The 17,643-nt window shown below is 37.0% G+C and overlaps 1 protein-coding gene across 2 annotated transcripts in view; it reads left to right on the top strand.

The window, feature by feature from the left end:
• The window catches only part of ADK (adenosine kinase), a 268,376-nt gene that overhangs the window by 175,183 nt on the left and 75,550 nt on the right, over window positions 1–17,643 (top strand). For both annotated transcript variants that reach the window (XM_030950758.1, XM_030950759.1), the window contains exon 7: window positions 15,455–15,625. In XM_030950758.1, coding sequence (XP_030806618.1) covers window positions 15,455–15,625 — 171 coding nt within the window. The remainder of the gene's footprint in view (window positions 1–15,454; window positions 15,626–17,643) is intronic.

Here is a 17,643-nt window from a genome sequence, read left to right as displayed (position 1 = left end):
GAATAGTTCCAGTTTCATGGCTAACTGAAAAATTTATTGAGATGGGAGCTCAAATATCCAAGCAATCTTAGAAAAATAGAGTTTCTTTTCACACCCACAAACATAGAAGACTGCCTGACCAGATATGGACCTTGCTGAACTAAATGGAATAAAGCTTAACACTTGGGTTTCAGCTTAAAATCAACTTCTAACAAATGTGCACAAACCCAGGGTAAATCTGAAAATTCTTCTTTTAGAGTAGAGCTGATGGGACAAATTTTAATAAAATTGGATACATCTGCAATGGTATCATATATCAACCAAGAGGCAGACAAAAGAAGTAGGAATTTATTGGAGGAATCCATCTGACTTTTCTTGTGGGCAGAATTACATCTGGCATTTGTGAGGGTGTGCCATTTCCCAGATCTTCACAGTATGTTGGCAGACTTTTTTAGCAGGCTTGGATGTTCATTTGGGAGAGCATGATCTCTGAATAGATGTATAATTCACTGCAGTAAAACCAAGGTACATGTCTCCTCAAAAGGGACTCTTTCGCCCTAAGAAAAATATCCAAAGACAAATACAAATTTGTAGCTGGCAGTCAGAAGAGCAGACAAAGTATTACTCTGTCAAAATGCCAGACATTCAAAAGATGTTTTATAAAAGTTTCTAGCATCTCCTGGTCATCTGAATCCTCTTCTCAGCATAGAATCCTCATAGAATGGTTATGGTGGTAATTGTGGAAAATTGGTAGTCATCAGTGGTGTTAAATATCTGAATTCTAAAATGTATCACAGTCTTGAAATTGTTGAATATTTTCCAAGGACTATTATTACCAGTGAATATTCTGAAGTTCCTTTGCTCCAGGATTAGAGTGGCAGGGATATGGCAGGATACGTGAGACATGAGAAATTGTTGTGGAGAGCAAATTGCTAGAAAAGCAAGTTCATAGGAAGACTTCTGCAACTCCTGTGTGTATGAATGCAGTTTATCAGGAGTAAAAAGGGTCAGAAGACACTTCAGAGATTGTTTGTTACAAATATACAGAAGTACTGCTGTGCTGCAAACCGTTCTCTGAAGTCTGCTGTTTCAGCAGCCTGAAGTATTATTACTCCAAGGTTATGGATGTACATTAGGCTTAGACTTGAGTCCTGTTGGATTTGCAAAGTTAAGTACATAAGCTTCACAGGCCTGAGGCTCTCATTCAAGGGGAACTCATGTAATTTCTCTGCTTCTAGACAAGGCCAGGCCTGCAGGTTCTAACAGTAATTACCTCTGGCTAAACCTAGCAGTTAGGCGATATAAGCAAATTCTATTATTTATGTCTATCAGTTGTAAGCTGGTAAGGTGTGGATGAATTCTTAACTCGTTCTAGTTCACAGTGGATAAAATCAGTTCAGTGCTGGCAATAGAAGATTTGGACATTGTTTGTTGGGTATTAAGTGTCTAAAGTACTCATTTGGTGAAGCTAGAGCCTCAAACCTTAGCTAAGTCATTATATCCAAAGGGAGTTCTTTCTATTGGAGCAGTTTGGTCTCTCTTGGTGCCTGGAAGGGAAGCTTCCCCTGCCTGGTGCCTGGAAAGTCAGCTTCCAAACTCAAGTTCAGCAAACATAAAATCCAGACCAGTGTCACCATTGGTGCTCATTTTTGAAAGCTGAAGTAAAGCCTATGCCAGCACGAAATTTATTATCCTCTTTGCATTTCAGTTTGTGTCTCTGGTGACTGATTAAAAAAATTACCTTTTTTTAAAGTAGCATCCATGAAGAATAGGTAAATGGATCAGCACAGTAAGGAATAAGTTTACCTGCATGGGAGCCACTGTCCTATGATGAACAATTTTTCAATAAGTGTCGTTTGCAACTGTTATGAAAATCTATCAGTGCCTGTTTCTGTTACAGTGCAACTGTGCTGACAGCTCAGAGGTGAGGGAGTTCTGCTGTAGAGCTGCAGGGAGAGCTGAATTTGCCTGCATGGTTCTTTCACCTGAGTGACAGGTCAGAAAGAATAGCTCTCCAGCCTTCCTGGTGGCTCTTTGCATATGGAAACAATACACAAGCAATCCATCTGTTTGTGGATCTTCTTTAAATCAGTGATCCAGACATGTAATATTTTATAAACCACTTACTTCCAGTTAAAATTTTTTGCTGTGAGTTTCATGCAATAAGATTTCCATACTACAGAATTACGGAGCATAAAAGGAAAAGGAGTGAAAGGCAGTTTGTGCTTCAGATTAGTACAAATAAAGTGAACAAAGCCATCCATTGTGTTCCATTTGTGCCACTGTTGTTAGATATTAATTTGATAAGGACAGACTGTTAAAATGGGGACTGAAAAAAAATGTTGAAACTTTTTTTTTCCCCCTTGACTACTCCATCATACATTATAATGTTTATTGTTGAGATTAAGTACTCTCTATTCAAGCAGTAACAAGTTTCATAGTGGAACAAAAGTAAGCAGCACTCATGAAATTCATTTTAACAAAAAGTATGAACAGAAAGATATGAAAACTATTGATTATGTTGTCTGTGGTGACATACAAACAAAATGATAACTGTTCACATCTATACACGTGGAAGAATGGCAATGTCAGATTGTGCAGAGATTAACATAAGAATCTGACATCTTTGGTGAAAATTTATAATTACAATTGATGCTTTGGTGGAGATTGGAATGAGGGTGGAATCTTGTCAAATAAGTTTTTCTGTTGTTCATGTCATTGCCAACTACTTAACCCTTAGATTATCAGTGATTATTGCTATGGGTAAACGTGACTGTTGTGATAAGTTTTTCTGTGATCTGTACCAGTTCTGAACATCTGTTTCAGAAGGAAACTTCTTAAGCTTAATTTTGTTCTGCAGAAGATGTCTTAAATTGTACCATATAGATACTGCTCCCCAGGGCAAATTTTGTAAAAATGGCTGATTTGTGTCTCAACTGCCTTTCTGAAGAAAATTAGAGCTCTAAACATCAGAAAATTGAAGAAATTTAAAGAATTTATCTATGATTGCTGAGCGCTGGTTTCAAGGTACCATCATCACTTCTGTTTCTCATTATTTACAGAAGTGTTTGATACCACTCTGCTAGCTTTGGTTTCTAACTAGATTCATAACTGGGTTGGACTGGAGATGTTGATGAGGAGGCATTGTAGGGACAGGAGTAAAAAGAGAATCCTTCATTTCCATAGTTAGCTGTTCTGAAGAGAGAGCAAGCTCCAGTAAGTACCAAATCATCTGACTTTTCTGTAAATGAAAGCATGTCATTGATACAGATGCATAAAAGTATATAAAAAACTCGAGGTAGACACTTCCCGTGTTTGAAGAATGCATGCTGCATTTTACTTTGACATGGCCCAATAATTTTATTTTAACCTAAAATGAGGTTATTCTGTTACATAGTTTCAAAATGTTCTTGTTTGGCTGTTTAAAAAAATAGAAATTCTGTTTATCTAGCATAAGGAAGGGATTTAAAAACTCTCTGAACTAAGTAGGTGATTTTGAGAGATCCCATCTTCATTTTCTTATAAAAGCACTGAAACATGAGTTCAAATGCTGATTTTAAAAAGAGTGTTTTTTCATTTGTCTTAGCCATGTGCCTCAAATATGTCAAAGTTATTCAGTGATAGTCTAATCCAGAAATCATGGTTATGGTGTATAAATTAGCACACAAGTTAACACTGTTAAATACATTATGGTAGCTTTAGTGTCTATTTTTCTTATTTTCTCTGTTTTCAGGGACACAAATTGAATGGGCAAAGATTCAAGCAAAGGGTAACAAAGAACAGGGGGCATTTTTTCATAGTTAATATTCTGATTAATATTCTGTAACAGAGCTCATTCCTGTTCAAAGGACTATCTACATATAGGGTTGTAGGCATTATTAAGATCACGTTGACTTAATGATTTGGAATTCAGAGATGCTCCATGTGAAGAGGAAGGGCTGCAGAAGGATCTCAAACTCTAAGGTGTTCTAATGCATCTACGTGGTTTGTTTGCAAAGTGCATATATTTTATGGAGTTTGTTTCAGGATAAAATAGCTAATTTCTGGTTGTTAGGGACCCCTTGGGATGCTCTGCTTTGAGATTCTTTTTTAGAAGCTGATAGAACATTGGAGACTGTTTGTCCACATATTTTTTGTCCATACTTTTCAAATATGCACAGATCTAGTATATCATAGGTTTTTACAGTAATTCATGTTGCAAGGGACCCCTAAAGATTTGCTAGAGCAAATCTGAAGTTTTCAGTTGCTTTGTGCTCAGTCATTTTGAATACTTCCAAGGATGTTCTGATGTTTGATCCCTGTCATGAAAATTCTTTTTCCATGTGAAATTTCTTTGAATATTATAAAACTCACATGAGTTTCAAAAGCAGTTTGATTTATATAATTTTAAATACCATTTTTAAGAACGTGAACTCTTCTTTTTCCCTATGCACTTCAACATTGGAAAAAGAAGCCAATTGAATTAAACCACACAAACTACTTTGGATAAGAAGAGACATTGGTTCAGGAGGTTAGGTCTGATTTATAAAACTAGAATTGCCATGTTGGAAGTATCTCCTTGAATGTAACCTTGTTTCCGTAAAGTAAAAGTTTTGGAGATTTAAATGAGTCCAAAGAAGTCACTTAACTATTAGTTAGCAGTAATTTTCTTCATTGCTAGTTGTATTCTGCACTGTTGTAAATTGATTTGGATCTATAAATTCTAATTTACATGGCAGTTTACAAAATCCATTTTTTGCCATACATTAAAAAATAGTGCCCATGTGTTTCTACTGTTTCAGAAGAAGTCTGTAACATGTACAGCATTTTTAAAATCAGTAGCACAAAATCCTCCTATGAAAAATCACATTGTGTTGCATGTCTGAGCAGCCTCAGTCAGTGTTCCCTGAGCCCACCCTCGGGTGAGAGTTTGGTGCTAAACACAGCACAGCATGCACAGAAAGCACCTGGGTCCCGTGAGCTGGGATCCCTATTCCTGAAGGCTGAGAAGGTCCCTGGTGCCTTTACTGCCAAGGGGGTGCTGTCACACATTCTTAGGGAACACAGGTACTTGCTCACTAAGTTTCAGGGGCTTCCTGTTCTGAGAATCATTTGACTTGGAATCTCACTGATATTCTGCATCAAGAAAGGTTAGTTGTCTGTCATGGGTTGAGCATCTAACCTGATCTTTTATTGATCTAAAACTTTTTTTTTAAAATTGCATTTTTAGTTTTATTGGGAAAAAAATACTTGTTCTATCATATTTCATGTATCTGGAGTGTGATTTTCTCTGAAAATTTGTGATTTTCATTGCAAATAATGTGATGGGAGTGGAGTCAGTTTCAGGTAGAGAGGCATGGAAAATATTCAGTGGAAGATTAAAACCTACTTAGGGTATTCAAGCATCTTGAATAGCAGTGCAAAGTGAAGCCCCTACTATAGTCTCTTACTCTCCAAATAATATGACATTACAAAAAATAATGTCTTTGCAGAAAATAATGTCTTAGCAGGGAAGTTTCCCCTGAGGCTATAAGATCTGGAAGTAAAAGACTTACTCTCTTCTCCCTGGTTACAGTAGTGGTCGTGCTATTAAAAGTAAGTTTCTGAGGTATGAACTCATAAGTTCATTAGAAATAGAAACTTAATGTAAGTGTTATTTGGTTCTAAAAAGCTAATAATTAAGGGTATTTCCCCCTCACCCTTGGAATTTGAAGGAAGTACTTATTCAAGCTATAATAATTAATGCAAAACACTTACATAGCTCATTGTATTCAAAATATTCTACAGCCAGTTATTATTGCCCAAATTAATTTAAGCCAGTTATTATTGCCCAAATTAATTTAAGTGAAGATATCTCTGTTTAGAGCTTAGCATCTGTCCACATTTCAACTATATTAATAATTATTAGAATTAGCATAGATCCTAACCCTCATTTACTTGTGTTCAGAAAGAAAGCCATGTAAGAGTCTTTCTATAATGAAAATTAAAAGGCCAAGCAATAACATTAATGTTCTTTTAAATAATTAATTTTAATGTGTGGAAGTGTGAGCAATAAATGTTTTATTGTAAACCCTGATGTGGTAATTAATCCAAGTGATTAGGACCTAATTGCATGTTCATATTAAATGTTATATTTGCTGTGAAAGACATCCTGTTGGAACTGTGGTTTGGAGGATAGAGTTGTAAGAAGAGTGATACTTGAAAGAAATATTTAACTCACTTTCTCATGACTTGGTAAACCAGAAATTGAAAAAAAAATCTATTATTATTATGCCCATTCTTTTTTTAGAACTTCTGAGCTTTTTGTTGCACTGTGCCCTTAATTCTATGCAATAGTGGTGCTTAAACATGAAAGTAATATGTAGGCCCTATAAAATCAGCTAGGATTTACCTTGGGGACTGGGAGAGGTATTTGTTTTATTAATCATTTACACCTTAATTTGCAAATAATGGAAGTCCTACTATTTAATAAGGCTGGTAATTTCTTTAATGCAAAGAATAAGTCATCCTTTGAGCAGTGTTGGTTTCAGGTGCCCTGGTTGTACTTTGGAAAGCCCCATTGCACACCAAATGAATTCAGATCTCCACTGAAGCTTTGGAGCTGCTCCCGAATTTCACTAATATATTGATGGAGTTTGGGTCCCTCTTTTAAAAAAGACTTATTTTATTAGCGTAGGTGGGTTTTTTCCTTCAGCAAAGTTACTTATTTTAAATATACTGTGGGCTTCTGTGATTCCATATAGAGCTCAGTTTTGCCCATGGTGAGTCTGCCTTTTTTAAACAGACTCAGTTAAAGGATGAGTTAGCATTTGAATAGTGCTATAAGCTTCAGAAATCTTTTGACTTACCACTTGATCATTTCTTTTTTCCTCTTCATACCTACCATGCTACATATTTCTGATGATACCATCTTTATTAGTGAAATAATATGCTCTTTCTTTGGGGCTCTTGAAATATGTTCTAACGATGATGGTAATGACTTTGATTAATATTTAATCCCCATGCTGCTATGTTCTTATAAATTACAAGATCTCAAAGGTAGCTGGGGGAGGGAAGAAAGGTTTCTGCTGAAATGTTTCAGGATTAGAGTGCTTAGGGAGAAAGATACCTATATTTTATTATTTTGTATCTGCTTTCAAACCTGAATTTCAGTGAAACATTTTGTACCATGACCACATTCTTGACAGGGGAATCTGTAAGATGGACTTACTGTCCAGGGCGCTGGACTCATTCTCATGTTTGTTTATGTTATGGAACTGTTGCATTCCTCTGCATCACCTGGGGATCATGAGAGAGGCCACAGGTATAGCAGTATATGCCTGTATAAAGCAAGAGCTTGGTGAGACTTTTTTTTTCCTTTTGACACCCAGTCAGTCAGTAGTGATTATCTACTAATATCAGTCATTGTTTCACTCTGAGCGTTAACCTGTATTCTTGAAACAGACCATTGTGCTAATATAAGCACATTTTATTAAGCAAATACTCCTATTTGTTCTCTTCTTGTTCAAGGCTATTTTAATAAGCAAGAAATGGGCTTGTTTAAAGTATTTACTTAGAGATCTTTCAAACTGAGGATTAACTGTCTAGAGAATTAGAAATTCTCTATGCATTTGTAGTTGCATAGATTCTCTCAATTTACTAATACACTGTAAATATTATGTACACACCAAACTTGAATGAATTCAACATATGGTTGATGTTTACATAATTTATGAGATGCCACATTATATTAATGGAACTAACCATATACAAAAAAGCAAATGTTGCACTATAATCGAGGGCCTAAATTAACCATACCTTATTCTGTGCTTCCTCAAGTGTTTATTTGCTAGGATGAGGATCCTGGGATTGTGCTCAAAATTTTGTCAATTAAGATTGAAAACCAGTTATCTCATTGTTCCAAACATCATCAATAATATTGATGCCAATTTTTAGACTTCTGGATATTAACTAAACAATAAAAAATGTGTCCAAGTCTGCTTTTTGGTCTAAACACAACATTATCCTCATATTAATAATTGAGTTAGACAAACCTAATAAAGAGTTATTTTAAAAGGATGAAAGGTGAAAGAAATGGTTTCTCTCTTTAATCAGCAATTTAACAATTTTTAAGATGCATGGCTTTCTCAGTAAGGATTAAATTGGTTTTCAATGAAGGAAAAAGTGTGGTGAAGTGGTTCTGGGATACTAGGAGAAATGAAGTGGCTTGCTCTTTATCATAGCTTGCTTGATCTGCAGCTTATATTTTATTGATGGTAATACCCTATACTCTATAATACCTTTCAACACAAAATTTCAGTCATTTCAGTAATGTTAAGTAATTAAACCTCACACTGGTTCTGCCAATGGAGGTGCATTTATCATTATAACTATTTGCAAGTGGGTAAACAGAGGCAAAAGAGGTTGAATTATTAATCAAAGTAATAAAATCTCTGGGCTCCTATCTCCCAGATGATGTTTAGTACTTCCTCCAAAATTTTGTTAAAAATTCAGTATAATTAAATGTATATATCTCACTCCCTGAGTTTAATAAACTCATGTAAAACTATATACTTAATTTGAGAGAGCATATTTGAGAAGAGGTGTTTTTACTTTTTCACAGAGGGGCCGACTTAAGGGAGCATTGTCAAACCAAATTGCTCATTTTGGCAAGATGAATTTAGATCTTAACTAACTTAGTACTTTTCAGGGAAATAGGAGAATTTATTTATTTGAGATGATGTTTCTCTGTGCCAAAAGTAGGTATATTACTGCTCTCTGGCACATGAGTTACACCTCATTGTTAAAGTTCACATCTACACTGTGAGTACACATCTCCTAAGTAAAGTCACACAATTATTTTGTCCTTAGCGTGGCTTAGAACAACTCCTGGAGAGGGCCAAATTTAAACAGTAGTCAACAGAATTGAAAAATATTTTCAAACTGATTAAAATTTAAGATAGATTGGTAATATATGCATAAAATAATTGTTTTCTTTAGCATGCAATGCCAGATATTGAAGGTTTTCTGCTACTGATAGATACAAATATGGCAATAATGAGAGTTCACTTCAGCAACAAAGAAGCTGTTCAAGTCTGAAAGCAATCCTCTCCTTCTGACATGTTGGCACCATCACAGAGGAAAATGTCATGGTCAATATAAGCACATTTACTGACAGTTAGGTTTTTTCCTATGTTCCTGAAAACTGTTTGAAACTTGGCTTTTATCAAAAACAGAAACACTGGCCACTCAGAATGATAAAACAATAGTTTATGGCTTAGTCATTTTCCAGTTATAAAGCAATACTTTCATAAAAATAAACAAGGCATACAGGAACAAGCCAAAACAATTACTCAGAGAAATTGTTGCATTCTTGCTGTCCTTGCTTCCTGATTTAAAACAACTGTCTCCAGTAGGAACTGGACAAAAAGCAGCGGGTTTTGTTTCATTAAGTAACTGCTTGCTGATCACTGAGATAAGATTTATCACTGAGATAAAATATAATTCAAAAATGCAGTTGATACTAGGTCTAGGTACTTTCTAAATTCCTAAATTACCTTTTACAGGAAGAGCAGGTACCTAGAGTAAAATAGCATTAATGTATTTCACTAATTTACAGACTGAACATTTCCCAAGTGGATAGTTACAAAGAGCTTTTGTCCTTTCTAGAGAAAGTAAAATGCTACTTTAAAGCCACAAGAACTTTTATTAGTAAAGGTCATGTTGATTTTTTAATTTGTAGGGGTTTGTTAATTATTTCTGAAGGGTTTTTCCCCATACTGTGAGTATTTTATTATCTGCATCATCATAACTATTCTGGCATAGCTCAGTAAGGAAAATAATTTAACAATAATTTCAGGCAGGAACAGATTACAAATATAAATGCTCAAAACAGAGAGATTGGAGAGATAAGGGGTCAATAAATCTGCTAACTTGACAGTCTTGCACATTGCAAGTAATGTGCTCAGATGTTTCAATGTTAAAGGTAGTTTTTCAATTGCTCCCTGCTTTTTTAAGTTTACATAAGTACTAAGGCAGATGAAGAGTTTTTGCTCTGTCATTCCAAGAAGATTCCTTCTGATTCCTGTTCTGAGGGAAGATGATTTCATTGCCATGTCTCACAGTGGGTGGTACATGGGCTGCACCCCATCTGTGCTCAGGCAGTTCAGAGGCTGGAATACAAAAGTCTTTCAGACTCTTCTGGTCGTGAGAGCACCTGGAAGCCTTGTGCAAGTCCTTTGGTGCGGAGCACTTACCTGTGGTTCCTTCTCCAGCTCAGGGACTGCCTGAGCTGTGTGCTTGTCCTCACTCTTGCCAAGCCCTGGTGCTTTTGCTAGACTGCAGCAGGTGATGCTGATGGCAGAGCAGAGCTGAGGGATGCCTCTTGTGCCCAAGTGTGTGGCTTCAAGCTCTCTTTGTGTGCAGAATGTAGGAAACTTAACCAGGTACAAAAGCTCTGACTTGGTTGTGTCTGTCATGTAATGGAGCAAGTTTTTTAGCACCTCAGCACTCTCACTCTCTCACTGGAAGTGCCAGCACATTTGAAGTTAGATGATTTCTGTAGGGCTTTACTGAATTGTGGTATTTATCAGGACTGTCACTGTGTAACTGTCAAGCTTTCTATGTGTCTGAAAAACTCCACCCTTTAGATGGATGGGACTGTGATGTCATAATTGTATTTTTATGTAAATGCTTGCTATAAAATAATTTTGGATTAAATGATGTGTTCCTTTCCTGTTGGCAGAATATAATTTGTCTTAAATGGCAGCAGACTGTTGTATCTGTTTTCCTGAAAATTAAATATTTGGATTCACACTTATGATTTATTGATTTTACATTGTTACCAAATGGCATTCCCAAATCAGCTCAGAATACCATGGTTCAAAATCCTGTCATTCATATGATAAAGTTTTTTTTCATGTAATCCACTCTGCAAATGGGCGTGGCAAAGAAAGTGGAAGAGCTAGAAAGAAAGAAATGCATTGTAACAGGTAGTACATTTGAAAGAAATCCCAGTTTTTATTATCGCTGTATGCTTTTGAGGCAATATTGCTTCTTTACTATTAAACAGTAATAAATCCCAAATTGCAAGGCAGTTTGTTATCATCTTGTCCTGCATTTGTTTGGAAATATTCCCTCAGAAAAAAAGAAAAATCTTTATTCTGATTGTGCAAACATTCCATGTGCACAATCTGGTTGAATTCATGTGCATGAATGTAAGGCAAGGCTTCTCAGCTTGGACAGAACACCTTATACAGAAATGCATTCACCACAGCCAGAGTTGTGCTGGTTTCAAGAGTTCATCTCTTCAACACTCTCTGTTTCTGTGCTGCTGACACTTTTGACACCCTTAATTTGCTGCCTTCACATCTGCTATAGCTGGTGCTGTAAGAGCTTAGGTAGGTCAGAAGAAACCTTTTGGGTCTGTGTTTGTGATAAAAATGAGAGAGGTGGCTTACAAGATAAATTACTGGTGTGTAAACTCACCAAATCCTTCTGGTAATGCTAGTGTCTACAAAGAAAAAATATGTGAATGGGAAAGACTATCCAGTATTCACAGTACCCTGGCATATCTTATGAGGTGCATCAAAGAATTCCTGAATATTGTAGGAGTGAGATTAGTGTAACATCCTCTATGACTTTGTCCTCTGTTGTATGCATCTTACTGAATTTTAAAAGCTCTTAAGTTACAAATAAGTGACTGTATCTCCCATAGCCATGTGGCTGCAATACATGAATGCATTTTTCTTATTTCTTCCTTTTTGTTTCTTTTTATCCCACAAGGAAAATGGGGGTTTTTTCCCCACCAAAGGACTGTACTTAAATAAAAGGACTGCTTACAGTGCCTAAGAATGGTATTGCTTTCTGCATGTGTACATATTAACATGCATATAAATAATTCAATCTACCATCCCATTTTCCTGGTCTGTATTTTGGTTCAGCTTTGCTCTCTGGCTTGTGGTATAATGGTACCTTCCTCCTGGCATAGAAAAGACACTCATTTTGAGCAGCAGAAAATAGTAGCACATCATGAAGCAATAGCATCTGGTATACTCTATCAGCAAATGCCAAAGGAATGCTGTGTTCTGCTAATATATCTGATAGCCTTTAATGTTTTATAGGTTTTCTTAGTGTACAATATTCCTTTCACTTCCTGTGACTGTGGTGCCCAATTGTCACATGTCCTTCTGTCACAGAATCATCAAGGTTGCAAGAGACCTTTGAGATCATCAAATCCAACCCAACACTACCACTGTAACTCCATATCCACTGTCACATCACCCAGCACCAGACCCTGATGCCTCCTAGACACCTCCAGGGATAGTGACTTCCCCACATCCCTGGGCAACCTATTCCAATGCCTGACCATCCTAACAGTGAAAAAAACCCTTCTAAAATCTAATCTGAGTCTCCTCTGTCTCAGTTCTCAGCCTCTTGTCCTCTGTAGGCAGAGCAGAAGAGACCAGTCCTCCCTTCATTGCCATCTCATTTCAAGCAGCTGTAGAAAGCAATGAGGTTCCCCCTGGGCCTGCTCTTGAGACTAAACAGGTCCCTCACCCATTCCTGTAAGACAAGTTTTCTAGATCTTTCTTGAGCCTGGCTCCAGCAGTTCAATGCCTTTCTGAAGTGAGAGGCCCAGAACTGAAAGCAGTACTCGAGGTGTGGCCTCACCAGTGCCCAGTGCAGTGGGACAATCACTGCCACACTTCTCACTGGCTGCACTATTCTTGCTGCAGTCCAGGATGCCATTGGTCTTCTTGGCCACCTGGGCACATTGCTGGCTCATACTGAGCTGGTTGTCCACCAGCATCCCCCTCCTTCACAAAGGTAGATACATGCACAGTAATTTCATTTTTCTGTGTAATGTACATTTTCCAGGCTGTTGGAATTTCTGTTTGTTAGCTGTCTCATCCTTTGATTAGAGGTATTTTCTTCATGGTTGTTTTAAGTTTGAGTTTTGCAGGTAAATAGGACCCCAAAACTCTCTGTAGTAGTCTAAGGTATGTAGGTAGGTATAGAATATCTTCTGAGAAGCCTCTTAGCCTCTTGTTAGTGGGCCTAGAGCTTCCTACTGGTGAAATACAGTCTTTTATACCAGTGGTACAGGATACACTTATTCTCCCACTCAAAGCTAATGTTGGCTGACAGTTAATTGTTAGAGTAGGCAAGAGTAGTTGGCTTAGGCATTCCTTTGTATCCATCTGTCTGGACCAAAAGCAGAGGCAGCTGCAAGAGTCTGCAGGCTGAGTTTCTGTGGAAGTCACAGAGCAACTTTGCTCTGAATCCCAGTGAGATATAAGAAAACCTGGGGGTTTTAGGGGAATTCATTCCTGTACACAATTGCAGCATGCCACAGTAGGGTGGCCTGTGGCTTCTCTGGTTGTAATTTAAGTTTAGGAAGCTGTGTTACTGTAACTACACTGGTCATAGCTGCATGGAATTCTACTAAAAGTAGAGACAGAGTCAATTTAAATACCTGAAGAGGGGGACTGAATTAGGTTTCTTTAAATCAATGTCTGTTCAGATCAAATTTTATTTTCTCCCTATTTTCTTAATTCCATTGTGTGGATTGTACTGCTACAATTTTGTTTTGCAAAAAATGTTATACTTGGAAAAGAGTTGTCATACAAAGAACTCTTAATTTCTAGATGTTTTAATGTCAAACAGTTATTTAAAAATATAAACAAAACCATGGAAGAATGCAATTAAATGGCAGAAGTGATTTTTAAGAAACCCAGAAGACAGCAATAGCCTTTGAGATTTCCTGGCCTTTACTTTGCAGGATCTAAAAAGCAAACTCTCCTATCTGTATCTCAGCACTTTTATGATGCCTTTACAAGGAAAAGGGAGTTGGATGCAGGCCTGAGTTAGATCTCATGGGGATAGTGTTCTCTACCTTAAATTACAATCAGATGTATTTTACTTTAGATGAAGTTTTCAGCCTAAAATTGGTAAGAGGCCTAATTATTTGACCAGGTTACTATGTATGTAGACCATTGCAGAGCTATCTGTCATTTATCCAGAGCTGGCAACACATCACCCTTGAAAGATTTTTATTTTGCGTTTGGAACAGTTTTTTTAAAACTCCATTTCTCTGTTCATTACATACAATACTAAATGATGGTAGAGATTGCTATGGAGATTAGAAGTTATAGAAACTGTTCATTTTAATTCTTCTGAATGTAAAATTAGCAAAGAGGCTTGGATGTTTACAGGCTTCCAGTTCTTCAGAGTACTAACTAGCTCCACAGCATGCACAGGATTCTTGTGCCCTTTGGACTTTGATTGTCAACTAGCAAATCGTGCCCAGATTTTGAAATCAGTCATGTATCTTTGAGACTGGAGAGTGTGGAGTAAGGAGAAATAAATAGATGTACTCTCAAAGTAGCCTTTAATCTATAGACTTATTTTTTCTAGTGATTAGGATGCCTAAAATGATCTGATAACTGAAGTATGCGGGATGAAGATATAGCTATTCTGTGATTCAAAGGCATAATCATATGGATGAAAACTGGAAAATAAGACTGTGTCACTAGTGTATCTTCTGGAGTGTTATGGTGGTGATATTATAGATAGAACTGAGATGGTGTTTTATGTGTCAGACCCTCCTGAAAGTTGTTTCTCACTGTGCCTTAGACATTATTTCTGGCCTTAAATTTAACACTTGCTGCTCATGCTTGAAAATTGCTATTATTTACTGAGTTAGGAGAACAGTTGGTAAAATAAGTTTTAGAATTATAAAAACAAAACATACAGAATTTGTTTAATTAGTGCAAGTCCAAGCCTTTGTTTAATTAGTAGATTAATAAAACTGTAGGGGATCTGAACATGTGTGCTGGGGTAACCATCTGCAATGCTAAATTCAAAATGGCAGCCTTGTTCTTCATAGGATCAGCATTCACAATTTAGTAGACAAGTAGTGATTTGTGGAAGCTGATACTTACTTAAATGTGGATGTTCTGAGTAAAGGAAAGTACTTTTGGAAGAAGGGGGCAAATAAAATACCTATGTGGAAACATGAAAACCCCTGGGTTTTTTTCTGCAAAACAGTAACAAGTGCTACAAAGTCAGCATTTCCAAGGCCTTTATTGTAAACAAGGTACTGATGTTGAGGTTTGGGATTTCATTAGTCTCCTAGCTGTGTCTAGAGCCATCAGAGTGGACTTTGGAATTAAGCAGCAGAGTCTGATTGACTCTAGTACTATAAAGGGGCATTTAGAATTATAATAAATTACATTTTAAGATATGAACATTAGTCTAAGGTGCCATGGGAAAGTGTGGTCCATGGAATGCAGAGGTAAGGAGTTACATTTCATTTTGAAAGGCTGTGATGCTAGGCATATGCAGATGCTTTGTCATCTCTTTAATACCTTAATGGAAAGGCAGTATTTCCCAGTTTTTATCTGTGCACGTGTATGACAAACGTGGGCTGGGAGAGACTTTACAGAAATAGCATGCTTCATGTGGTACCTAATATAAAATTAGTAACATACATGATTTGTTTTGATGCTTGCAGGGATTCTTCCTGACAGTGTCACCAGAAGCAGTATTAAAAGTGGCTGCTCAGGCTTCTGCCAACAACAAGATCTTCAGCTTGAATCTTTCTGCACCATTTATAAGCCAGTTCTACAAAGAGCCAATGATGAAGGTCATGCCTTACGTGGATGTTCTCTTTGGAAATGAAACGGTGAGTCTTGAGAGAGTGATGGAAGGATTTGTGTCTCTTGCACTTTGGGGTTTGTGTCTCAGAGCCTGCTTCCCCAGAACATAGCCTCTGGGTGGGCCTCAAGGTTGGATATCAGGGAGAATTTCTTCACTGAAAGGGTTGTCAAGAACGAACTGCCCAGGGAGGTGGTGGAGTCAGCATCCCTGGAGGTGTTCAAGAAAAGCCTGGACATGGCACTTAGTGCTGCAGATCCAGTGATGGGGTAATGGTCAGAGGTTAGACTTGATGATGTTGAAGGTCTTTTCCAACCTTAAGGATTCTGTAATTCATGGTCCTTCTTTTTTTATAGAGGGAATCTGACCATGTGAGGTGTCACTAGAAAGTTCAATCTGTGGTCACTGGACTGGGATATTTCAGTAGATGCCAAAGATGTCACTTGACCTGTTAGAGATTTACAACTTGCTCATTCTAGCAGGAAACACCCAACACATTGGTGCTTTGTAATAACTGTCCATGTGCATAATGTCCTCAGCCTGAGTTTAACTCTGCTGCAAGAAAACATATGAAGGGCTGCCACTGAGCTCCTGTAACTCGATTCCTTACCTATAGTGCTGCTATTAATAGCATTTTCTCTGATGAAGATGACTCTTTGGGGAGAAGTGGGAGGAGAAAACTAAGAAATAGAGAGTTGGTTTAAAAGGAAAGGTTCTCATTGATTTTATGGTGGATGGGCTAGCAGCCCATCAGAAGGCGGCTTATCTTTGCTGTGTAAGTTGGCAAACAGATTGCATGAAATTCTGCCTGGAAGTACATGTTAATAGACCAAATTAATTCCGATTTCCCTCATCATTTTTGATTTTTCTTCACTTTAGAAAGTGTTCTTAAATATTTATTAGTTTTCTCAACAGGAAAAGGTTGAAAAAAGCCTTGAAATATGTGACACACCTAAATGAAATGTGGGTTTGTCACTCAAGATAACTATAGGAGTACAGGAAAATGATGGAAAAGCAACTTACTCCTGTGAGTGGTTATTCCTGATTGTGACAAAGGGACTTGCACCCACACAAGTCAGTTTTTAAACTATTGTCCGCATGTCCACATAGGGGCTAACATTGTTATCCATACTTAAATAGCTTATAGATACAGATAGGACTGAAAAAAATTAAAATACTTCTTTTTAAAACAAGGGAAATTGCAGTGTTTTTAAATGCATGGGCTAAGGGAAACCCTTTTAACTAAGGTTAATTGTACAGAAAAAGTATTTTCCAGACATGTTCTTGCTATTTCCAGCTGTTCCCTTTGTACATCTTTCTTGATATAGTCCTCACAAAGATGGTTTTGAGTATTTTTATTAAATAGCACTGTAATCTCGACACAAAATCCTGTCAGACTTCACAGATTATGTAATACCAAATCTAGATAATTTTAGAGTAGAAGAATTTCACAGAAATTTCTGGGCTTAAAACTTGAGGGTCTTTTATATAAATATTGCTACACTGACCTATTAGGATAATTCAGATCTGAGTTGTTCATTAGGTGCTATTTTTCATAGGTTGTTGCTTTTTTTGCACTCGGGTATTATATAAGCAGTAGCCCATGATACAGGTGACACTCCCATTTCAGAAATTTTATTCAGACTAGGTTATTTTCCTCTGTCATTTCAGTTTGTTATGGTATTATTCACCTGCTGTCAAAAATATTGTGTAGTACTGTTGTGTTTGTTAAAGTTGAAAGACTCCCTGCATTTTCTGTATATAATTTGTGAAGCATTTTGGTGTGTTTCAGGATAAAAGATTATAACTCAAACTTTAGTGATCGTCCTTAAACTTGGCAGTACAATATATATAAATACTTCAGAGTTCCAGCCTCTCTGTTCCTTACACTAATCATGAAACCCTGGTCACTTTTTAGTCTCAGCTTCCGGCTGGCTATTGCTGCTTTGGAATTGTTGAAATGCTGCTTGCAGTGGTTTATTGTCTTGTCTTTCTGTGTGACTTGAAGCCGTGCCTTTGGCATGATGTACTTCTAGTTTTGAGTAG

The sequence above is a fragment of the Camarhynchus parvulus genome, chromosome 6 (assembly GCF_901933205.1).
Source record: "Camarhynchus parvulus chromosome 6, STF_HiC, whole genome shotgun sequence".
Classification (NCBI taxonomy): Eukaryota; Metazoa; Chordata; class Aves; order Passeriformes; family Thraupidae; genus Camarhynchus; species Camarhynchus parvulus.
The sequence above is the reverse complement of the archived record's forward strand: the minus strand, read 5'-3'. Positions and strand labels throughout refer to the sequence as shown.